The sequence below is a fragment of the Macaca mulatta genome, chromosome 8, assembly GCF_049350105.2.
Source record: "Macaca mulatta isolate MMU2019108-1 chromosome 8, T2T-MMU8v2.0, whole genome shotgun sequence".
NCBI lineage: Eukaryota > Metazoa > Chordata > Mammalia > Primates > Cercopithecidae > Macaca > Macaca mulatta.
In genome coordinates, this window is record NC_133413.1 from 30,172,626 (window position 1) to 30,198,401 (window position 25,776).

The following is a 25,776-nucleotide window of genomic DNA, read 5'->3' on the forward strand; positions in this document are numbered from 1 at the left end:
GGAGGAGGAGGAGGAAGAAGAGAAAGAGGAGGAAGAAGAAGGAAGAAGAAGAAGGAGGAGGAGGAAGAAGGAAGAAGAGAAGGAGGAGGAGGAGGAGGAGGAGAAATTTAGACACAGACACATACAGAGGGATGACCACTTGAGGATGCAGGGAGAAGATGGCATCTACAAGCCCAGAGAGAGGCCTCAGGAGAAACCAGCCCTGCCAGATCCTGGGTGTCTAGCTTCTAGAACTGCAAGGAAATACATTCCTGTTGTTGAAGGTTCTTGGTCTCTGGTGCAGCCCTAGCAAACTAAGATACCACGGTAAACAGCCCCTCCATTCAACTGCTCATGCAGCCTTGGGAATGAGCCTGTATCCTTCTGGGACCTGCCTCACCCACCTGGTACTACCAATGGTGCCGGTATATGTCCCATCACTAACCTCATGATATCTATCATCATGTTTCTACATCCGTAAATCTGTCCACATTTATGCCATGAATTCCTTTTTACTGAAATACTGTAGGACTCACTACCACAATAAGTACTTAAGCTGAAAGAGTTTCTAATAGGAGCCAAGTAAATTCAGCTCTCCACTGTGCAAAGCATCTTGTCATTTCTATAATAAAAGTCTTTCTATGTTGTTCAGTCCGCTTTGGCTCTGGAACCTGGATGAGTCATGCCTGGGGCCCAGGGTGTCTCTGAAGATGCTGCATGAGAATTTCAGCTGTGGTGGCAGTGGCTGGGAGTCCCACTGACTCAGGAGGAGGCCAGGCGAGATGAGCTGGAACTTTTAGGGGAGAGCTGGAACTTAGGGACATCTAGAAAGGAAAAAGGAATCATGAAAGCGAGAGTTATTAAAACACCAAGGGAGCTATCTAGTTAAACTTATTTTTAACGACATAAAACAATTTTATAAAAGTATAGGGCTGACTGGGATTTATTGAGATTTCCCAACTTCACTTCCCTCTGCCCCCATGCAGTCTTCACCCTGAGCTACAAATAATACGGTCTTTAGCGTCCAAAGTGCTCTCACATTATTTCATCTGAACCTCAAGATCACATGCAGTAGAGAGGATAGTATTAATAAGTTTCATTTTGCAGATAAGTGAAACTGAGGAATTTGAGTGACAGTCCAAGTTCACACAGCTAAAAAGCATCACAGCTGGAGCTAGAAACTTGGGATTTTTAGATGAGACTATTGGCATCATTCCCATATTTTAATTTTAAGTATTTTAAAAAATAGATATTTTTTAGAGATGAGGCCTCCCTATGTTGTCCAGGCTGGTCTTGAATTCTTTGATCCTCTCGCCTCTGCCTCCCAAAGTGCTGAGATTACCAGCGTGAGCCACCGTGCCCAGCCTGTTCCCATAATTTACACTCTCCATTAATCAATGCATGCGCTTGATCTCTCTAAAAAGGCAAATGTCACAGGTTGACATCACAACCAAAACTCACAGTGGGAAGGGATTTCTCCTCGACATCTGGCCGTGAGCAGGAAAGCGAAGAGAATGGAGAGAGGAAAAGAAAGAAATAATCCGAGTTGAGCTTGAAGGGAGAGAGAGTGAGGCACTCTTTAAAGTTCGCCCTTATCTTGGTTCCAACTGTGCAAGGAGAGACCTAAGAGGATTGGGCTGAACACAGATACCGTAGCCTCCCCTGAGCACAATGCCCCCCCGTTACTCCATACTAAGCTGCCAAGTCACAGGAGTCTGATCAGAGTCCTTGTTATCTCTTTAACACTGTGGCGGGTATGTTTGCAATACACAGGGTTTCTGTAAGTCTGGGAAAATCCTACTTTAGACTTTCATTGACTCAGCAACGACATCCACCAATGACAGCTCCCTGGTCCTCCCCTTCAGCTAACGGGCTCCCTCTCATTCCACAAGGAAGCTCCACACCTGCCTGAAGTGCTCTCTGTAGTCCTCCCGTAAGTCTAACCTGTCCTTCCAGGCCTGCCTTCCTGCAAGAAGCTTGCGTGTCTCCATCCACAGGATGTTTCCAGCAGGTGGATTCCCGAAGCCTTTATTACCGACTTCTCTGGCTTCGTGTTGAACATATGCTCTAAAGCATTAGTACTCACTTCTTTGTCCCCCAGTGAGACTGCAAACTCCCTGCAAGCAAAACTGAAAACTGTATTTTATTTTATTTTTGAGACAGGGTCTCACTCGGTCTCCCAGCGGCACAATCACAGCTCACTGCAGCCTTGACCTCCTGGGCTCAAGCAATCCTCCCATCTCAGCCTCCCGAGTAGCTGGGACCACAGATGTGCACCACGATGCCTGGCTAAATTTTTTACATTTTTTTTTTTTTAGAGATGAGGGTCTCCCTATGTTGCCTAGGCTGGTCCTGAACTCCTGAACTCAAGCAATCCTCCCGCTTTGGCCTCCTGAAGTGCTGGGATTACAGGCCCACTGTGCCCAGCCAAAGCTGGAAGCCTACACTTCATTGAATCGACAGGTGTCTGCCTATAGTACGAGCAGACATGTTTGTTGATTTTTTCTGGGAAAGAGTGGGCAAAACTGGGGTTAAAGTAGCAAGTTGTTAGCATCGGAAAGGAAAAGGGGGAAGAGATGGGAGTAAATAATCTTCCCTCGTTTGAAGTGTTTGGTGTTGATTAAGATCCCTGTAGTGGAAGCATTTTCATTGTTGTTTCAAGATCAGCATGAGGTAAGAAAATAAACAGGAAGGTTCCTCTATGCTTTTTTAGTAACAATGAAGATAAAATAATACCTGTTGAATGGCCAGGTGCAGTAGCTCATACCTGTAATCCCAGCACTTTGGGAGGCCGAGGCGGGCGGATCACCTGAGATCAGGAGTTTGAGACCAGCCTGGCCAACATGGTGAAACCCTGTCTCTACTAAAAATGAAAAAAATTAGCTGGGCATGGTGGTGGGTGCCTGTAATCCCAGCTACTCAGGAGACTGAGGCAGGAGAATCTTTTGAACCTGGGAGGTGGAGGTCACAGTAAGCAAGACCACGCCATTGCACTCCAGCCTGGGGAACAAGAGTGAAACTCCATCTCAAAAAATATAAATAAATAAAATAAAATAATACCTGTTGAATGAAGAAAAAGCCTAGCTCTCTGTGATACAAGAATGGGCTAGTCACATCTCACCTGTAAGAGTTTCAAATTTAATCCTATTACCGAGTAATGCTTATCTGTCACTGCATTTGCAGAACCCCTTTCTCCTGAGTCCCCGGGCAGTTCACAGGTCCAGGCAGGCTCCTCACAGCCCTCCCATTTCACCATGGCAGGTCCCAAGGCTTCCCCTGCTCTCCTCTCCTCTTGGTAGCTGTCACCACCCATCCAGACTATGGCATTTCTCTTCCCTCCAAGATGGGCTCAAGGAAGATGGTCTCCTTCCGGCCACCATTTCTTGTGGTCCCGGAACACAAGCTCACAGACCCTCTTCATTTTGAGACTTTCATGTCCATTATTACAAGAGAAAAGATAAGATTTAAGGGAGAAAACATGGGAAGTTCTATAAAAGGGTAAAAATCTTACAGTTCTCGATCCTGCTCTATAGCACCTGACTATATGGTTGAAATGATAACTAGAAGTTTCTTCTATACCAATGTTGGGGTCTCCCAAACCTTTTCTTTCCTTCTGATCTTTTCCCCTGGCTGTGAATCCACCCCCACCTTCTTCCCCCAGAAAGGTCCGTCTTCACAGCACATAGACTTCACAGCAAGAAGCATCTTAGCCGGATAACTCAGGCCAAGTTTCACATGGTTTAACTTCTGAGCACCTCGAGACACAGCAAGGCACATTTCATGACACCTCTATTCTCCGTGAGAATCTTCCCTAAAGGGCATTTTCCTATGGCTCTTCAGGGATTATTTTTGCTTGTCTCTTTGAAAATAATTAAGCTTGTCTATTTTTTGAATAGGTTACTTTTCTACATAGTTCAATATTCAAAAGGTACAAAAGCATTCAGCGAAAAATCTGCTCCCACCTCATCCTTGAGCCTCCTAATTCCCTTTCTCAAAGTTACCAGGGTTGTGTTTGTTTTTCTGTTTTGTTTTTTGTTTTGTCTACTTCCAGTGATATTGTGTATGCATGTGAGCAAATGTAGACATAAAATGCAAATGTACCGTCCCACTCTCCTTTTCAACACAATTGGTAGCACGCTGTGAACACCACTGCTGTTTGCTCACTATATATGTGAGAGGCTATGTATGGAGTGTGTGTGTGTGTGTGTGTGTGTGCGTGTGTGACTGTTACAAATCAATACACGAGGCCGGGTGTAGTGGCTCACGCTTGTAATCCCAGCACTTTGGGAGGTCGAGGTGGGTGGATCACCTGAAGTCAGGAGTTCGAGACCAGCCTGGCCAACATGGTGAAACCCCATCCCTACTAAAAATACAAAAATTAACTGGGCATGGCGGTGGGCACCTGTAATCTCAGCTACTCAGGAGGCTGAGGCAGGAGAATCGCTTGAACCTGGGAGGCGGAGGTTGCAGTGAGCTGAGATCGCACCACTGCACTCCAGCCTGGGCAACAGAGTGAGACTCCATCTCAAAACAAAACAAAATAACAACAACAACAACAACAAAAAAAACCCCAAATCAATACACGAAGAACTTCCCTAGTCTTTCAATGGCTGTAGAGCAGATGAACCATACCAATAGATTATTTGGGCCATTTTCAATGTCCTGCTCCTACAAATGACGCCAACATGAATGATCCTTTATGATTGTGCAGGCCCCTCCGCTTTTTGGTAGGTGGACGTTGCCAATGGCCATGCCATCTATCCGCATTCCTAGTGCTACCCTGGAACACCATCGTAAGAATATTCCGGCCAGGCATGGTGGCTCGCGCCTGTAATCCCAGCACTTTGGGAGGCCAAGGTGGGCGGATCACCTAAGGTCAGGCTTTCGAGACCAGCCTGGCAAACATAGTGAAACCCCATCTGTACTAAAAATGCCAAAAAAATTAGCTAGGCATGGTGGTGCACTCCTGTAATCCCAGCTACTTGGGAGGCTGAGACGGGAGAATCACTTGAACTCGGGAGGCGGAGGTTGCAGTGAGCTGAGACCGCACCACTGCACTCCAGCCTGGGCAACACAGTGAGACTTTGTCAAAAACAAAAACAAAACAAAAAAACACAACAACAACAAAAGAATTTTCCAATCCCCCATCTGTCCCTATGAAGAGGGATGGGATCAGATAATTCAAAGATATTTTTCTCATCAGTTGAGCTTTCTGTTCTTTTTCTAGAGGTATTTACACAATATCCTGATGTGCCGTTATTGTGTCTTTAAAGGGAAGGAAATAGAAGAGAAATGCAAGGCAATGTGTTTGACATTGGAATTCGCCAGGGTTCTGTTCTTGGCCCGCTTCCTGGCCAATCAGTGCCTGAATCTTCCATGGCTGGATGTGTTTCTGTCACCCTGCTATTCCCCTGGGCTCCGGGCCCATCTATTCAGACCTCTTCTGAACTCGTATACTTGTGGTCCCTGAGGTACCTCCAACCTGACATTTCCCACTAGGTTTCCAGTCCCACTGGGGAGAGGCAAGAACCTTAATACAACTGCCCGCCCCAGATTCCTGGGACTTTTCCCTTGCTGGGCCAGAAGCTCTCCCTTGTAGCCTGGAAGTTCTCGAGGGCAGGGGCTGTTATCTTCCCTAGGGCTAGTTCAGTGCCTGTAAAATCCTTGTTCATTGATACACATACCAATGCTTCCTTCTTCTTTCTCATCTCAGGGCAATGGCTGAAACCACCTTGCAAGTGAACTTTAGATGGGGATAGAAAATTCCTATTTTCAGACTGGATGTCATTTTACTGGGCACAGAGAAATGGGTGAGAATGCCAAGAGGCTACTGAAGGTGAGGGGCCCAAGAAAGACAAGGGTCCCACAGGAGGCTAAGGCCCAAGAAGAGGTAGAAACAGGAACAGCCTATGTATACTAGCTTGTCTACAGACCTGTGTTTTTCACTCCTTGATTGATTTTTTTTTCTTTTCTTTTCTTTCTTTTTTTTTTTTTTCTTGAGATGGAGTCTCACTCTGGTGCCCAGGCTGGAGTGCAGTGGCGCAATCTCAACTTACTGCAACCTCTGCCTCCTGGGCTCAAGCTATTCTTCTGCCTCAGCTTCCTGAGTAGCTGGGATTACATGCGCCTGCCACCACGTGGCAAATTAGCCCAGCTAATTTTTGTATTTTTGGTAGAGACGGGGTTTCACCATGTTGGCCAGGCTGGTCTTGAACTCCTGACCTCAGGTGATTCGCCCATCTTGGCCTCCCAAAGTGCTGGGATTACAGGTGTGAGCCACTGCACCCGGCCCCTGATTGATTTTTTTGTTTGTTCTCCATTCATGTTATTTGCAGATATCTGTAAATGATCACTGATGCAAACAATACCACTGGATCAACCCGAGGATCAGTGAAGTGAACACATTAAGTAAAGAAGTATGTGGATACGGAAAATAGATAAATATAGTAACAACAATGACAGCACCTGCTTTGTGCCAGTCCCTCTTCTAGGAATACCAATGACAGTAATAACTGCAAATACCTGACAGCCAGGCATTGTGCTAACATGCATTTATTAATTTATTTCTTCTTCACCACAAGCCTGTGATGTGGTAAAGAATCTTACCACATCTTCACTTTTTGTGACAATCTTCACTTTGTAGAAGATTCACCTCCTCCCTCTAAAAAAATCTCCATCTCAACGTTTTATGATGATTCCCAGTTGAGTAGTCGATGCAGGATTTTTCTTGGCCCCTTTGCCAGACTTGCAGCAGGGGCACCCTGTCTACTCAGCCTGCTGTGCTCAGCCCCTTGCGGGAGGGAGCATGCGAGTGAGTGAGTGCGGACCCCAGTCGGCCACTCTAAGCGCCAACACAGGAGCAAGCTCCATGTGCAGGGCCTGCAGCCAGGCCAGGCATGTTACCTCAAGGGAACGTGGTGGCTCCTGGACAAGGGTGCCCACGACCCTGAAGCCCCAGAGGGGGCGTCAGTGTGCTGATTAGCTCTTTTAGTTCCGTTGTCCATAGCCCAATGGATGGCAGTATATTAGCACTCATTGGCCCCTGCACCTGTCGCGTGGGGCAGCTGCCCTCCGCTAGTGAGGGCAAAAGGCCAGTGTGGCAGCCTTTTTGGGTACCCACACTTGGTGGGTCCTGAGCTCTTGTCCAGCATCCAAGAACAATGAGGTCACGCTGACAATAAAGGGTGTTGAGGGCAGATTTTTTTTTTTTTTTTTTTTTGAGACAGAGTTTCACTCTTTCTGCCCAGGCTGGAGTGCAATGGCGTGATCCTGGCTCACCGCAAACTCTGCCTCCCAGGTTCAAATGATTCTCCTGCCTCAGCCTCCCGAGTAGCTGGGATTACAGTCACCTGCCACCACATCCAGCTAATTTTTGTGTGTGTGTTTTTAGTAGAGATGGGGTTTCACCATGTCGGCAAGGCTGGTCTTGAACTCCTGACCTCAGGTGATCTGCCCGCCTTGGCCTCCCAAAGTGCTGGGATTATAGGTGTGAGCCACCGTGCCTGGCCTGAGGGCAGATCATTTTATTGAGGACAGAGCAGCTCTCAGCAGAGAGGGGATGCAGAGGGGTGAGGAGGTTCCCCACTCCCACAGTTGGGTGGTTTCTCTCTCCCCATGTGGCTGGGTCAGGGCTTTTTATGGACTCAGAATGGGGAGTGCATGCTGATTGGTTTGTGAGTACACAAAAAAGGTTAAAGCAGAGACACCAGTCAAAGGTGGGCACAACAGTGTAGAAAACCAATTAGAAAAGGGTAGGTACGTGTAAAATAGGTGAAGGCTGGGGATCAATCAGGGGAAAGCATGCCCAACGGGAAGACAGATTCTCAGTAGGTCTGTGGATTTGACTTGTAGCGTGGCTTTCAGGCTTTCAACTGTCTACGGGTTGGTGGTGGGATTTCACCAGGGACCCACCCCTATCTGCCCAGGCATTTGGCTGCCTCCTGGTGCTACCAGAGTGATGTGGTAATATTGTATATAAATATGGATTATTGTGTTTGAAAAACATAAAATCAGAAGTTATTGGTTTTAGCAGTGCAAGCACAGTTTAAACTTACCCCTGTAAATTGCCTAAAGCACAGGCTGGGTGCTGAGGTCATGGGTAGAGACAAAGCCTCTGAGTCCAGAGGAGATGGTTGAGGAGGTCCTCCCCGGGGGGCCTTCCTCTAAGAAGAAGGACTAAGAGGCTGATGCTAGTCCCAGTCCCAGCTTCATCCGGTTGAGAGGATGCTTAATCCTCAGGATGGAGTTGCTTCAAGGACTTTCCATCTAGGAATTCTGGAGAAGGACCCCTGCTGTCTCCTGTCTGATCAGGAGCCCAGAAAGCTGCTCAGTCCTGTCTGGACACCTTCCAGAGGGCCCCCCGATTTGGCCAACACCTATGAGCAAAACATTCCCTTTCACTCCCAGCTTTTGCTTCTGGCGGAAATAAAGGCAAGGTGTTAGAAAGAAATAACCAACGCAGTTTTAAAGAATCCACAGGCCTGGCTTTGTGTTTATCTTTTAAGTAACCTTGGGGTAATATTTTTAGCTGCAGAGGAAGGCTAAGCAACTTGAGCCAGTGTTTTGAAATTTAAATCCAAGACTATGTGACTATATCTTTCATGCTTCCAAGTAGGTGAAATAGGCCATAAGGTCTGAGTGGTTGGTTGTTAGTAATCATTGTGAACTAATATTTCAAAACATCTGTGTCTTACAAAATCGACTTCCAGTGTAATTTGTGGTAAAGTACCATATTACTAAACACACACCACACACACACACACACACACGGTACATATATATATCTTATTTTATGTTATTTATATATATATTTATAAATATATAAATATATATATATTTTATATATATATATATATTTTTAAGAGAGGGTCTCACTGTCACCCAGGCTGAAGTGCAGTGGTGCAATCATAACTCACTGCAGTCTCAACCTCTCAGGCTCAACCAGTCCCCCCAACCTGAGCCGCCCCAGTAGCTGGGACCACGGGTGTGTACCACCATACCTAGCTAACTTTCATTTTTTGTAGAGACTGAGGGGGTCTCATTATGTTGCCCAGGCTGGTCTCAAACTCCTGGACTCAAGTGATCCCCCTGCCTCAGCCTCCGGAAGTGCTGGGATTATGGGCATAAGCTGCTGCATCCAGCCTACATACATATATATTAAACCCCAATGGTAAGAGTGACCAAAGCATGTTATAACAAATATGTATATAACTAATAATATTATATAAATCACAAACACAGTTCTCTTCTGGTAGGTCCTGAACAGAAGTTAATTTGTGTCAAATATTTTGTGTTAAAATAAAAACAAATAGCCATTTGGCATTGGTCTAAATGCTCAGTGAAGAGAGCGGGTAGAATCATTTCCATTGGAAATATCACAGTAATTTATTACGGATAGCCTGATGAAACGAGAGGCAACAAGACAGAACAAGTAAACTCAGCTCTCTTCCAGGCAAAGGAGAAATGCAAAGACTCCAAGTAGCGGGCTCGCCTGATAGTTGATTTTGCCCCCAGGATTCTTGCCAAGGAGGCTTTTTCATCTCTTAGGTATAAAAAATTAACAACAACCAAGATTGTAGTTCTCAGGCAGTGGAGTGCACATAGCATATAATTCATGGCACTGAGTTCAACACACATGCACTCTTCAGTCTAGGAATATGGAGTAAAAAACAAAACACTGGCTAGGTGCAGTGACCCACACCTGTCATCCCAGTGTTCAGGGAGGCAAGGTGGGAGGATTGCTTTTGGCCAGGAGTTCAAGAACAGCCTGGGCAACACAGTGAGACCCTGTCTCTACAAAAAATTGAAAAATTAGCCAGGTGTGGTGGTGTGCATCTGTATTCCTAGCTACTTGGGAGGCTAAGGCAGGAAGATCGCTTGAGCCCAGGAGGTCAAGGCTGCAGTGAGCTCTGATTGCACTGCTCCACTCCAGAATGGGCAACAGAGCGAGACTCTGTCTCTAAAAAAAGAAAAAGAAAAAACAAGGACCACCACAATGATGAGGAATACACACACAGGCACAAGACTATACGGAGGCCATGCAGGAGCTGAAAATATATGGCTTACATTCCACATAGCTATTGATGCAACTGTTTCTTACACAGTGGAAACTGACTATAAGGGCCAGGTGTGGTGGCTCACATCTGTAATCCCAGCACTTTGGGAGGCTGAAGCAGGCAGATCGCTTGAGACCAGTAGCTCGAGACCAGCCTGGGCAACATGGAGAAACCCTGGCTCTACTAAAAGTACAAAAATTAGCCAGGCATGGTAGTGCACACCTGGAATCCCAGCTACTTGGGAGGCTGAGGCATGAGAATTGCTTGAACCTGGGAGGCGGAGGCTGCAGTGAGCCAAGATCGCACCACTGCATTCCAGCCTGAGCAACAGAGTGAGACTCTGTCTAAAAAATAAAGAAAAGAAAAGAAAAGAAACTGACTGTAAGGAAGAGAAAAGACAAAGGGAGGAAGAAGAAGATAAATGGGAAAGGTCAAGGAAAAAGTGAAAAGGAGACTCTTGTTCCATGGACCAGGGCCTCCCGCTAACGCTTTCTGGCTGCCTGGCAGGTCCCTCCTCCATCTATCTCTCAGCCGCAGCTCACCATCAGATTTCTCTTGTCTTTCATTGTGGGCTCGGGTGATGGCTTAGTATGATTTTTACTGCTGTTACTACTACTATTACCACTACTAGCTTTGAGCTAGGTACTATGCTAAATGCTTTACATCCTCCTCCCAATTGAGTGACGTTAGTTAGTCTTGTTACTAACTCCATTTTACAGATAAGGAAAAAGAGGCTCAGAGAGGTTACACAACTTGGCCAAAATCACCAGACTACTAAAATAGTGGTACGATGGGCATTGAACCTAGGCTATTTGCATCCCAATCTGTGTCCTTAGAAAGCAAAGTAGGCTGGGTGTGGTGGCTCATGCCCGTAATTCCAGCACTTTGGGAGGCTGAGGCAAATGGACTACTTGAGGTCAGGAGTTTGAGACCAGTCTGGCCAATACGGTGAAACCCCATCTCTACTAAAAGTACAAAAATCAGCCGGGCATGGTGGCAAGTGGCTGTAATCCAAGCTACTTGGGAGGCTGAGGCAGGAGAATTGTTTGAACCCAGGAGGCAGAGGTTGCAGTTAGCTGAGATGGCCCCACTGTACTCCAGCCTGGGCATAGAGTGAGACCCCATCCCCCCCCCAAAAAAAAAGAAAGAAAGAAAGAAAATAGAAAAATAATATGATACTGAATGACAGCACAAACATGTATTACATGCTTAATATAGACCTGGGATTTAGGTAGGTGTCATTATTCCCATTTTACAGACAAAGAAACTGAGGCTTAGAGAGGTTAAGTAACATCCGAAGTCATACTGTTTAGTACAAGAACCCAGGTCTGTCTGACTGCAAATCCCATATTCTTTCTTATTCCTCTTTCCATATGGAATTCCCAGGAATTTCATTGGTTGAATGAAATAATTAAAAATATCTCCCATGGATATTTTTGGTTCTGCACATTCAAACCAGACAGACATTGTTATAGAATGAACACCTGGCATTGCAGAGTGGCTCATTCCTGTAATCCCAGCACTTTGGGAGGCTGAGGCAGGAGGATTGCTTGAGGCCAGGAATTTGGGACCAGCCCCGGCAAAATAGCGAGACCCTGTTTCTACAAAAAATACCCCCCTAAAAAATCACAATTAGCCAGACTTGGTGGTGCACAGGTCCCGGCTACCTGTGACGCTGAGGTGGGAGGATTCCCTGAGCTCTGGGAGTTGTTGAGGCTGCAGTGAGCTGTGATCACACCACTGCACTCCAGCCTGAGTGACAGAGTGAGACCCGTCGCAAAAAAAAAAAAAATTTAATTTAAATTTTAAAAACCCCAAATACCTGAGGAGTGCATCAGAATTTGATAAGAAGTATATTAAAGACTGCCTGCAAGGAACCTTCTACAGAAACTGTTTTATAAATTCTTCTGTTTTGGTTCATTATACTTCCTACAGTTCAAAGAAAAAGATTAGAAACAGAAAATAGTTTGTATTGGTTTAAAATTAGGATTCACGAATGTAATGTTTTTTTATTTTATTACTACTATTATTATTATTTATTTAAGTGCTCTGTCACCCAGGCTGGAATGCAGTGGCACAATCATGGCTCACTGCCCCCTTAACTTCCTGGGCTCAAGTGATCCTCCTACCTCAGCCTCCCAAGTTGCTGGGACTACAGGCATGCGACACCACGCCTGGCTAATTATTTTATTTTTTTTTGTAGAGACGGGGTCTCGCTATGTTGTCCAGGTTGGTCTCAAACTCCTGACCTCAAACCATCCTTCCACCTCAGCCTCCTGTGTCCCTGGGATTACCCAGCCACTGCACCCACCAAACTCTCATTTTATAAATGAGGAAACAAAGACTCAGGGGATTTGAGTGACTACTCATTAGTGGCAGAGTTGATACTAGAACTGGGGTTTCCTGATTCTTAAACCATTGTTCATTCCACAATATGATCCAGGAATCACTGTAGAGTATATTCCTGTTTTTTCTTTTCTTTTCTTTTTTTTCCTCTTTTGAGTGAAGGAAAAAAGGTGAGAAAGCGTGAAGAAGCACTTTTAAAAATCAGGACTCTAAGAGTAAAGTTATCCCTGGAAAGAGGTGAAAAAAGTAATTTCAGAGGCTGGAATTAGCAGAGGACAGAAAAAGATAAGGTCTAATCTAAGGCAATTAGAGTAAGCAGGCAATTAAAGACTTTTGTTACTTGTATTTAAGTGAATGCTCTGAAATGGCAGGCTTTTTGAAATCCATGGCTGAACCAGGACCTAGAAAGTGAGGACACCTAACTCCCAAGTAAAAGTTCAGTGTTAGACAAGAGGTATTTGTATTTATACTTGATAAAGGAAAAAACAAAGAAAAGAAACAAGATGTCAGCTAGGGTCCTCTTAGCCCAATTCCAGGGCCTTGGAAGTTCAAAGCCCATCTCCTTATTTTCTGTGAATTGTCCTAAGGAGTGTTCATTTTCTTAGCTTTCTAGACTTCTAAGATCTTGCTTCCATGTGTAAATGGAGTAGAATTTGCTGCAGAGATGGAGGCAGGTATTTACATCCCAGTAACGGCAAACAGGTTTAATTGGAACAGGTGGTATCTAATACTGTTCCTACCTCTCTCCCCTACCTAATCTTGGCTTCTCTCCTCCTCCTCCTCCTACCTCTTTCTGCCCTACTCCCGCTCCTCCTTCTCCTCCTCTTCCCTTCCAGGAGCAGAAACAACAAATTCTTCCTCTAATCTCTAGTCGAGCAGGTTTTCCCTGTCTCTGAAGGCCTAGAGTCTGCTGACATCCTTGCTCTCAAGGCCTCCTCCTTCCCTATGAGTTTAGTAGTCTCTCCCTCAAGAACACAGCTCCTTTCTTCCCTAAGAATTACATGCAACTGCTGTTAAAATTTAAAATATAGGGCTGGGCACAGTGGCTCATGCCTGTAATCCTAGCACTTTGGGAGGCCAAGGTGGGTGGATCACCTGAGGTCAGGAATGTGAGACCAGCCTGGCCAACATGGCGAAATCCTGTCTCTACTAAAAATACAAAAATTAGCTGAGCGTGGTGGCAGGTGCCTGTAGTCCCAGCAACTCGGGAGGCTGAGGCAGGAGAATCACTTGAACCTGGGAGGTGGAGGTTGCAGTGAGCCGAGATTGCGCCATTGCGCTCCAGCCTAGGCAACAAGAGCGAAACTCTGTCTCCAAAAAAAAAAAAAAAATTAAAAAATATATATATTGTATGTCTTTACACAAGGTTGAAAATCTTTTAAGTTTAATGAAGATGGTATCTGACTACTGTGGAGTTTATATATATATATGTATATATACATATATATACACACACACTGTGGAATTTATATATATACACACACATATATATATAAACTCCACAGTATGGGTGTGTATGTGTGTATGTGTGTGTATATATATATTGTTTTTTTTTTTGAGACAGTCTTGCTCTGTCACCCAGGCTGGAGTGCAGTGGTGTGATCTCGGCCTCCCAAGTAGCTGGGATTACAGGCATGCACCACCATGCCTAATTTTTGTATTTTTAGTAGAGATGGGGTTTCACCATGTTGACCAGGCCAGTCTCCATCTCCTGACTTCGTGATCCGCCCTCCTCGGCCTCTCAAAGTGTTGGGATTACAGGCATGAGCCACTGTGCCCGGCCGGAGTTTATATTTTCAATTGCTTTGTTTTATATGGAATCTTGTTCTCATAACTAATTGTAATGGGAGTGTCTTGACATTTACATAATTTTCATAAGGAGCCTTCAAAACTGTAAAGGATTAGCAATCAGGTCTAAGCTTTATTCCCATCTTTTTTCTTTTTTTTGAGACAGAGTGTTGCTCTGTCACCCTGGCTGGAGCACAATGGTGCGATCTCAAGTCACTGTAACCTCTGCCTCCTGGGTTCAAGTGATTCTCTTGCCCCAGCCTCCCAAGTAGCTAAGATTACAGGTGCCCACCACCACACCCAGCTAATTTTTGTATTTTTAGTAGAGACGGGGTTTCACCAGGTTGGCCACCTGACCTCAGGTGATCCTCCTGCTTCAGCCTCCCAAAGTTCTGGGATTACACGTGTAAGCCACCTTGCCCAGCCCATCGTTCATCAATCATTCACCCCAAAAAATGGTTAGACTAAGTGGTTCTAAGGCAGCACTTGGGGTCCGCTTTAGAATCAAAAGCAGAAGAGCAAATCAGGTACACTTGCAAGGGGGCAGGTTTTGAAAACTCAAACTCATCGAATAGGAAACATGACAAGCTCACTGCAACATGTGGAAGATGTGAAACCGTTTCCCCAAGTATGGTTCTGTTTTTGGAGAGAGCACTCACATCTGTAGGCTTAAGTAATGATACGCGAAAAGGGAGGCTGGTGTCAGTGATCTGAGAGCCACATCCCCAGAGAGATGAACTAAGGAATATTACCTGTACTTTTTTTTTTTTTTTTAAGATAGGGTCTCACTCTGTCACCCAGACTGGAGTGCAGTGGTGAGATCATGGCTCACTACAGCTTCAAACTCCCGGGCTCAAGTGATCCTCCCACCTCAGCCTCCAGAGTAGCTGGAACTACAGGTGCATGCCCCTGCCATGCTTAGCTAATTCAAAAACGTTTTATTGTAGAGATGGGATCTTGCTGTGTTGCCCAGGCTGGTCTCAAACTCCTGGCCTCAATTATTCTCCCATCTCAGCCTCCCAAAGTGCTGGGATGACAGGTATGAGCCACTGCCCCCCAGCCACGTGTCCTCTTTTATTCTCCCATTGTCTTCTCTCTTCCTGCCCTTTCCATTTAACAAAGCCTCTTTCCTGATAATAGGAGCGAGGAATCTTCAAGTGTTCAGGTCTCAGGTAACCTCCTAGGTTTGAGGGTCAGGGTTTGGGGGTATGTCACTTTCATCTTTGTCTTTAGAAGGTGCTCCCCTAAGTTTGTCCTGCTCACCCACTTCTCTAGGTCCTCCTGAAATCTTCCTCCATAAATCTGTCTAAATGATGGGGGAACTTTCTGTCAGAGGTGTTTGAACCAGAGCAACTCCATCTTGAAGGGGGGCTGGGTAAAATGAGGCTGAAACCTACTGGGCTGCATTCCCAGACGGTTAAGGCATTCTAAGTCACAGAATGAGATAGGCAGTCAGCACAAGATACAGGTCATAAAGACCTTAATGATAAAACACGTTGCAATAAAAAAGCCGGCCAAAACCTACCAAAACCAAGATGGCGACATGAGTGACCTGTGGTCATCCTCACTGCTACACTCCCATTAGCGCCATGACAGTTTACAAATGCCATGGCAACATCAGAAAATTATCCTATATGGTCTAAAAGGGGGAGGCATGAATAATCCACTCCTTGTTTAGCATATAATCGAGAAATAGCCATAAAAATCGGCAACCAGCAGCCCTCGGAGCTGCTCTATGGGGTAGCCATTCTTTTATTTCTTTACTTTCTTAAGAAACTTGCTTTCACTTTACGAACTTGCACAAGATCCAAGAACTCTCTTTTGGGGTCTAGATCCAGACCCCTTTCTGGTAACATTCATGTATCAAATGAATACATGATTTTCTGCACTGGAATCACACCTGGGCTATGTCTGGCGTAACAAATTCACTCTATGGCTGCAGTTACCAGAGTTTTACCCTCACTTTCCTTTGTTCCCCTGATTGGATTTCCTCAGTACCCATTTCCTCTTCTCTTCTTCTTCTTTTTTTTTTTTGAGACGTAGTCTCGCTCTGTCACCCAGGCTGGAGTGCAGTAGTGTGATTTTGGCTCACTGCAACCTCCGCCTCCCGGGTTCAAGCAATTCTCCTGCCTCAGCCTCCTGAGTAGCTGGGACTACAGGCGCGCGCCACCACGCCTGGCCAATTTTTTTTTTTGTATTTTTAGTAGAGACAGGGTTTCACCGTGTTAGCCAGGATGCTCTCAATCTCCTGACCTTGTGATCCGCCCACCTTGGCCTCCCAAAGTGCTGGGATTACAGGCATAAGCCACCACGCCTGGCCTATTTCTTCATTTTCACAATCATCTTGCATCACTTAGGAGGCCAATGAGGGCGAACTACTATCCTGTGGAGAGGAGAACTGAGTCACACCCGCCTTGTATCCCAAACAGCCAAGCTTGTTTTTGGCAAGCTCATCACCGGCATGAGTCATATATCACAGCATACTTTTTGGGGGATTTAATGATGCCTTATACTCTTTATCAAAACTACAAAACATAAATAGTGATTATAATTAGTACATTTACAAAAAAAACACAAGAATAGACAGACACACTTAAGAGCCCCGTTCACGAAGAGCTAATTCTTCCATCATTGCTTAACGTACTCTGGTTTCCCTTTCAGCCTTAATTAGTACAACTTCTTAACTTTTTAATTTATAATGAATGCTTTCACTTAAGCAAGCCCTGCTAGTGTTTGACAGATGGTTAATGTCAAAAGCCCATGGGGATGGCTTAGCTTTGGGTTTTGTGTTTTCGAAGCAGGAGAAATGTCTGACTGTGCTGATAATTTCTCAGCATGCATCACCATCAATTTTTATTGTCCTTCAAATTCCCCATTCTCCCTTGGACTTCTCTTCCACTCCTTGCCTATCACGGCCTGGAGACCAGGCAGAAGCATGCCATAATGGCTCATGTGATAAGCCTCATATAGTTATTTTTCTCAGTTAATGGCTTCACTGACAATTTTACTGCTTTGCTCTAAGCTCCCCCATTCCCTTGGGCATCAGTACACATGTCTATGATAAGCCTCATCCAGCCCAACAAAACTGGCCCTACAGAATTCAGATGGCCCTGTTTAAAGAAGCTCATCTCTCTCTCTGCTTTTTTTTTTTTTTTTGCAACATAACACTTGAAAATACATTTAAACAGAAAGTAATAGAGCTTTAAAGCAGAGCTATAAAAGTGATTTATTCCTGAGTACGTACTTTTTCCTCTCCCAGCTGACATCCATTTTATATTAATTTTCCTTGAGTGTGTATCTTCATCTCTTTTCTAAATCCTTACTACTATATATGAACTTTTAATTTCACCCTTAGTGCTTTCTACTTCGTGCCAAAGACTTGCATAATGTGCTGAAAGATCCACAGGGCTTCGGAGCCACGATTTGGGAAACTCTGCTATGCAATGATAATGCTCCCTAGTCACAATTACTGGCTTTATTAGGTAGTCAATTCGCTGTTTTTTAATTAGGAAAGGAAAAGTTCTTAATTCATGTTTTCCAAAGTTACTTTAAATGCATTTTCCTTTTTTTTCTTTTCTTTTCTTTTCTTTTTTTTTTTTTTTTTTGAGACAGTCTCACTCTGTTGCTCAGCCTGGAGTGCAGTGGTGCGATCTTGGCTGACTATAACCTCTGCCTCCTAGGTTCAAGCCATCCTCCTGCTTCCCCCGCACCCACCACAGGCATGTGCCACCACACCCAGCTAATTTTTGTATTGTTAGTGGAGACAGGGTTTCGCCGTGTTGCCCAGACTGCACTCGAATTCCTGACCTCAAGTGATCCTCCTGCCTCAGTCTCCCAAAGTACTGGGATTAAAGGCGTGAGCCACCATGCCTGGCCTAAATGCACTTAGATCAGGGGAACCTTCCTTCACTTAGAGATAGCGATTTCTGATAGCACCTCCCCCTGCCCCAAAGGACTCGGCAGAAAAAAGAACCACTGATAAAAAAAAAAAAATACTTCCCTTGGCCAGGAACGGTGGCTCATGCCTGTAATCCCAGCACTTTGGGAGGCTGAGGCAGGTGGATCACCCGAGGTCAGCAGTTGGAGACCAGTTTGGCCAACATGGAGAAACTCCATCTCTACTAAAAATACAAAAATTAGCTTGGCATGGTGGAGGCACCTGTAATCCCAGCTACTTGGGAGGCTGAGGCAGGAGAATCACTTGAACCCAGGAGGCGGAGGTTGCAGTGAGTCGAAATCACGCCATTGCACTCCAGCCAGGGAAACAAGTGCAAGACTCTGTCTTAAACAAACAAACAAAAATACTCCCCTTATATCATACAGTTTTCAAAGCAATTTCATACACATCAGTTCATCCAGTCTTTTTTTTTTTTTTAAACAGATGAGAAAACAGAGGCTCCGAGAGATTAAATAAAGTGTATCTTCAAGGTCATGGCTTCTCTGTCTGTCAGTGTCAGAAACCCGAATTTAATCACCACTCCATGATTCTGATTAAATAAACGAATTCAATTTTGCAAATAGGATTAGAGATCTGGAGATTTTCATTAATGTTATGGTGACGAATCTTTTATAAACAATACTTACCATTGATTGTGCTTTTCTTAGCCTAGTTCTGTCCTGCAACTTATTTTTCTTATCATGTGACTGTCGGCTGAAATCTGGGGTCATTTCGTTTCTTTTTTTTCTTCTGTAAATTGGAAAGCAGTGGGGAAATTACAAAGTATCTTTTTAACACTCGGTGGTTTGCATAGCTATTTGTCTGTTTGAGTTTGTTGTTGCCATGATTTAAAAGATTGTCTCCACTTAACTGGAAATAAGCCAAATATCTATCAATAGAGAACTAGTTGAATCAACTCTGGCATCTCCACACAATGCAGTACTATGAGCTGCAAAAGGAAGGTAGGATGTTTCTATATTCAACTGTAGAAGGATCTCCAGGATATACTGTTACATGAAGAAAGAAGGGTGGATGAGACGGTATGTACTGTGTGCTGCCATTCATTTCAAGAAGGTATTAAGATCTCTGCCTCTACATATTGTGCATATATATTTACTTGTACTTTTTAAAATGGAAGGATTATGGCCAGGTGGGGTGGCTCACGCCTGTAATCCCAGCACTTTGGGAGGCCAAGGCGGGTGGATCACCTGAGGTCAGGAGTTCGAGACTAGCCTGGCCAACATGGTGAAACCCCATCTCTACTAAAAATACAAAAATTAGCCAGGCGTGGTGGCACACACCTCTAGTCCCAGCTACTTGGGAGGCTGAAGCAGGAGAATCACTCGAACCCAGGAAGCAGAGGTTGCAGTGAGCCGAGATCGTACCACTGTACTTCAGCCTGGGTGACAGAGTGAGACTCCATCTCAAAAAATAAATAAATAAATAAATAAATAAAATGGAAAGATCAAACCATAAAATGAAAAACAGTTACCTACAAGTAGGATTCCCATGTGAACTGATCAAAAACAGGGAATGTGAGCTGGGCACGGTGACTCATGTCCGTAACCCCAGCTCTTTGGAAAGCGAGGGGGAAGGATAACTTGAGTGCAGGAGTTTGAGACCCACCTGGGCAACACGGTGAGACCCTATCTCTACAAAAAATTAAAAAATTTAGCTGGGCATGGTGGTGCATGCCTGTAGTTTCAGTGACTCAGAAGGCTAAGGTGGGAGGATCGCTTGAGCCCTGGAGGTCCAGGCTGCAGTTAGCCATGACTACGCTACTGTGCTCTAGCCTGGGCAACAGAGTGAGACCCTAAATCAAACAAAAAAGAAAAAAGAAAGAAAAGAAAAAAAAGGAACAAGTAATACGGAGGAACAGGGACCAAAAGTTAGATTTCTCCAAGTATAGCTTATTTTGTATATTTAATTTTGGAACCATCTAATTTTTTCTCAAAATCATAAAATAAAATGAACTGAAAAATATCTAAAATCTGAAAAGCAAAATGAAACATATATATTATCTATTGAGTTGGTGGCATTACTACACACAAAGGAGTTACTTCATGTGAGTTTAATGCAGTAATTTGTCTGAATATTCTTGTTTTTTTTTTTTTTTTTTTTTTTTTTTTTTGAGACGGAGTCTTGCTCTGTCACCCAGGCTGGAGTGCAGTGGCCGGATCTCAGCTCACTGCAAGCTCCGCCTCCCGGGTTTACGCCATTCTCCTGCCTCAGCCTCCCGAGTAGCTGGGACTACAGGCGCCCGCCACCTCGCCCAGCTATTTTTTTGTATTTTTTAGTAGAGACGGGGTTTCACCGTGTTAGCCGGGATCGTCTCTCGATCTCCTGACCTCGTGATCCGCCCGTCTCGGCCTCCCAAAGTGCTGGGATTACAGGCTTGAGCCACCGCGCCCGGCCTGTCTGAATATTCTTGATAGAATATATCTGAGAGATAAAAACACAGACAGGGAAGTCAAACTGTTTTCAGTAATCATATCACTTGCTTTAATATTAGCATTTGTTTTCTAAAACTCCTGTATATATTAGGATAAAGTAAGGCTCCTCCAACCACAGCCCACAGGCTCAAGCCAGTCTGCCACCTGTTTCTGTAAGTAAAGTTTTATTGGAACATAGTCATGCTTATTTCTTGCACATCGTCTATTACTATATTCAGGCTACAATGGCAGAGTTGAGCAGCTGTGACAGAGACCATATGCCCGGCAAAGACTAAAATATTTCCTGCCTTGCCATTTACAGGAAAAGTTTGCCTGATGTAATAGATCTAGGCGATGAGTATCCATGGCTACCAACACAAGAGAGACAACCAGAAATGATGGGCGTTGTGACGGAAGTACATATCCCTGTTCAGTATATACATAAGCCTCTAGGTCTGACTCTCAGTATAGCCAGGTACAGGGGACAGAAGAACCTATTAAGATGCATGTGGGCAGTGCAATCAACAAAATCCAGAATGTGAGAAGCTCTCCAGGATAAATGGTCTGATAGCTATAACAAATAAATTGCAAGGAAAAAAAAAAAGGACAGAGGGGAAATCTATGGAGAAAACAAAAGAAAAGAAAATGCTGAAGTGACATATAGATCAAATGCATGTATATTGCTATGTAGGCTTCTGTTTTTTTTTTTTTTCTTGAGACAAGGTCTTGTTCCATCACCCAGGCTGGAGTGCAGTGGCACAACCATGGCTCACTGCAGCCTCCACTTCCTGGGCTCAAGCAATCTTCCCATTTCAACCTCCTGAGTAGCTGGGACTACGGGCATGCACCATCACATTTGGCAAATTTTATTTTATTTTTATAGAGACAGGTTCTTGCTATGTTGCCCAGGCTGGTCTCAAACTCCTAGACTCAGATGATATTTCTGCCTCAGCCACCGAAAGTTCTGGGATTACAGGTATTTGCCACCACACCTGGCCTGATCTTTTTGGGAGTTCACTCCAACCTCTCAGCTCAGCTCCCTTGGCCCAATAAAGAAGGGTGATATGGGCCAGGCGCAATGGCTCATGCCTGTAATCCCAGCACTTTGGGAGGCTGAGGTGTGCAGAGCAAGAGGTCAGGAGTTCGAGACCAGCCTGGCCAACATGGTGAAACCCCGTCCCTACTAAAAATACGAAAATTAGCTGGGCGTGGTGGTGAGCACCTGTAATCCCAGCTACTAGGGAGGCTGAGGAGGAGAATGGCTTGAACCCAGGAGGCAGAGGTTGCAGTGAGCCGAGATCATGCCACTGCACTCCAGTCTGGGTGACAGAGCAAGACTCTGTCTCAAAAAAAAAAAAAAAAAAAAAAAGAAAAGAAAAAACAAAAAAGAAGGGTGATTTGCATAAATGTCCAAAAAGAAGATCAAAATTGGGGGACTCCCACTTTCTGGTTTTAAAATTTATTACAGAGCTACAATAATCAAAACAGTGTCATACTGGTGTAAAGACCAACATAGAGAACAATAGAATAGAATAAGGAGCCCAGAGTTAAAACCCTTACATATATGGTCTATTGACTTTCATCTAAGACTATTCAGTGGGGCAAAGGACAGTCTTTTCAACAATGGTGCTGGGGAAACGGGATATCTACATGCAAAACAATGAGGTTGGACCCCAACTTTATACCATATGCAAAAATTAACTCAAAATGGATCAAAGACCTCAACCGCGGAACTAAAACACAAAACTCTTAGAAGAAAATGTACAGGAAAATTGCCATGACATTGGATTTGGCAATGATTTCTTGGATATGACACCAAAAATTTAGACAAATTGGACTTCATCAAAATTGAAAACTTTTGTGCCCTAAAAGATGCTATCAAGAGAGTGAAAAGTCTGGGGTGTCAGGTCTACTTGGGGAAATGAGCTTCAGGGTTGCTCCGTTTCATTTGTTTAATCTTTGCACTATCTCTTGATTTTTCTGTCACCAACCTGACTCCAGCTCAGTCTCTCCGGCTTGCTCCATTCCCAGGACTCTGATCTCAATTATGTGCCTCTGAAATTGGACCTCTGTGGAGTAATACCTCAGCCCTTCTTGTACCTGTGTGCTGGTTCATACTGGGCTGGCGCTGTCCATCATGCCAGCAGTAGGCACCAAAACTTGTGAAGACCTAACCACTAGCCAGGCATGGTGGCTCATGCCTGTAATCCCAGCACTTTGGGACGGCGAGGTGAGAGGTTCACTTGAGTCTGATTACTTCAGTCTGGGAGTTAGAGACCAGCCTGGGCAACATAATGAGATCCCATTCTACAAAAAATAAAAAAAATAATAATTTTTTAAAAGGCTTAGCACTTTTTAAAAAAGGCCTAAATCCTTGACAAATCCAGTCCAATGGTCCTTGATTTGTGTTTAATTCATCTAGAAGTGAAAGGTAATGCCCTTTTACTAAGGGAAACATTTAAGCAAGAAAGAGGCACCTCCATCCCTGCACTCACCCAGCCTTCTTCTTTCAAGTATAATATTTTAATAAACAACAAAGGAGCTCCACCAGGAAACCTCAAAGATCCAAGGCTGTTTCACATATTCCACATCTTTGGGGAGAGCTGAAGAGTCACTTTCAGCTTAAGATATTGTACTAGAGCCCTATTGGCTCCTGACAGGATGTTTCTAGGTTTGAAAGATACTCATGAAGAGATTTCTGGTGTGTTTGTCAAAGAACCAAAAATATTTTTTCTTTGTTTTCTTTCTCTCTTTCTATCTCTCTATCTCTCCCTCTCTCTCTTTTTTTTTTTTTTTTTTGAGATAGGGTCTAGCTGTGTTGCCCAGGCTCGTCTCAAACTTCTAGGCTCGAGTGATCCTCCTGCCTCGGCCTCCCAAAGTGCTAGGATTACAGACACATGCCACCTTACCCAGCTTTACTTTCAGAATTTATTTATAATTGTATATACATACATACATATATATATATAGAAAATACAATCAGTAAATCTAATGAGTGTCAGGTTTCTTACCATCAGAAAAGGGAGGTACAAATACAGAAAGAATAATGGCTAGAATGAACCCTTTGGTGCTGGATTGCAATTTAATATTAAAATATTAGAAGAGGCCAGGCACAGTGGCTCATGCCTGTGATCCCAGCACTTTGGGAGGCCGAGGCATGTGGATCACCTGAGGTCAGGAGTTCAAGACCAACCTGGTCAACATGGTGAAACCCTTGTCTCTACTAAAAATACAAAAATTAGCTGGGCATGGTAGCAGCCGCCTGTAGTCCCAGCTACTTGGGAGGCTGAAGCAGGAAAATCACTTGAACCTGGGAGGTGGAGGTTGCAGTGAGCTGAGATTGCGCCACTGCTCTCCAGCCTGGGCGAGTGTCAGAGACTATGTCTCAAAAAAAAAAAAAAAAAAAAAATTAGAAGAAGCAATGTTAAATCATTACTATTACAAAATGCAAACATACTGTAACCAATAGAGCAAATTTGCTAGTAATGGTTAGTATCCTGTTCTATTACTTTTTGCTTCTATGTACTGAAAAGCTTTTGTATTTCACAGTAAGTTCTATTTTCATCTCTTCATATACTGAAATGCCAATAAATTATTTCTAAAAACAAAGACGTTGAGAAGAGCATGGAGCTTCTTACCCTTGCCAGACAGTCTCCAAGGGGTCACAGTTGTCTAGGTAATTAAAACGAATGATATCTGTTGGATGCTTATCAGAAGATCGCCAGGGTGGAAGTGCTTTCTGCCCTGAGTTATTCTTCTTTCTTAAAGAGGAAGAGGACCGAAAAGCTGATAAAGGGGACTGTTTTTCCTCTGGAGAATTGCTTGTAACTAGTTGAACGTCAGCGATTACATATCCATCCTTTGGGGGTGTCTAGAAGAAGAAAGTTAATTATGTTCTCAAAACACCATAATACGCTGGGTGTGGTAGCTCACGTCCATAATCCCAGCACTTTGGGAGGCCAAGGCAGGCGGATTACCTGAGGTCAGGAGTTCGAGACCAGCCTGGCCAACATGGTAAACCCCATCTCTACTAAAAATACAAAAATTAGCTGTGCAGGGTGGCAGGTGCCTGTAGTCCCAGCCATTCGCGAGGCTGAGGCAGGAGAATCACTTGAACCTGGAAGGCGGAGGTTGCAGTGAGCCAAGATCGTGCCATTGCACTCCAGGCTGGGTGACAAGAGCGAGACTCCATCTCAAAAAACAAACAAAAAACAAAACCACACCCTATAATAACAACAACAACAATAAAACAAAGAATATATTGAACGTCCTATACCATTACCATGGTGACAATGATTATAGCAGCCACCACTCCAGGAGTACTTGCCATGTTGCAGGCACTGTCTCAGGCAGTTTTCATGCATTATATTGTTTAATCTTCACAATAACTCTATAAGGTAATCATTACTACTTCTGTTTTGCAGAAGAGGAAATAGAATATAGAACAAACTAATTAATTTGCCCACTACTACAAAAGTAGTAAGTTGGAGGGCCAGAATTTGAATACAGAACTGTCTTGCTTCAAGCCCATATATAAGACCTCCCTATCCTACTCTTCTACCATACCATTGTCTAGTTTGTCACAACTGCAGCTAATTTACTCATAAAAAAGTACACATTCCCCCAAAAAAGTACTCCAGCTCTCATGACCTCTAACACATAGAAACAACTTATAGAAACAACTTTGAGTTGTAGAGACGTAGACTAGAAATTTTATCAATTATCAAAACCTCAACCACTCCCAAAGAATACTTCTGCTTTAATCTCCAAAACTGAAAGCCTGTCTCGTGTCTGTGAAATTCATAATGTTTTTATGTGGTTGTAGCCTAAGGAAAGTACTATTGGTAAGTTGAGAAGCCACTAAGGGCTTAATTTTTGTTCATTAAGAGATTAAGGAAGCTTTGCTTGGTAAATCAGTTTGCTTCCATTGTTGGTGAAAATCAAGAAATTCCTCAGTTCCTCCAAGCATAATCAGTTAGTTTCTCATCCTTGTTTCAACAGCTCTTTGTATACAATTCTGTTGGATAACGCTTTAGTACTCAGTGTTGTAATTATTTGTTTATTTTTCTATGTCCTGGGCTACTAGACTAGGCTCTGTGAAAGCAGGGCTGGGGTCTTTCTATGTTTAGCACCTAGCTCACAACAGTGTTTAATAAATATTTATTCAGGCTGGGCGTGATGGCTCATGCCTGTAATCCCAGCACTTTGGGAGGCTGAGGAGGGTGGATCATGTGAGGTC

The 25,776-nt window shown here is 44.1% G+C and overlaps 1 protein-coding gene across 4 annotated transcripts in view; it reads right to left on the reverse strand.

The window, feature by feature from the left end:
* Nucleotides 1–471: 471 nt before the first annotated feature.
* FBXO16 (F-box protein 16) overlaps nt 472–25,776 on the reverse strand; it is a 61,721-nt gene continuing 36,416 nt past the window's right edge. For 2 of the 4 annotated variants that reach the window (XM_028852510.2, XM_028852511.2), the window contains exons 6-9: nt 24,176–24,408; nt 18,753–18,855; nt 1,441–1,466; nt 472–803 (exon numbers count right to left, since the gene is read on the reverse strand). In XM_028852510.2, the coding sequence (XP_028708343.2) occupies nt 794–803; nt 1,441–1,466; nt 18,753–18,855; nt 24,176–24,408 (372 nt within the window). In that variant the 3' untranslated portion in view covers nt 472–793. The remainder of the gene's footprint in view (nt 804–1,440; nt 1,467–18,752; nt 18,856–24,175; nt 24,409–25,776) is intronic. The other 2 variants (XM_028852503.2, XM_015145079.3) reach the window with 1 other exon arrangement.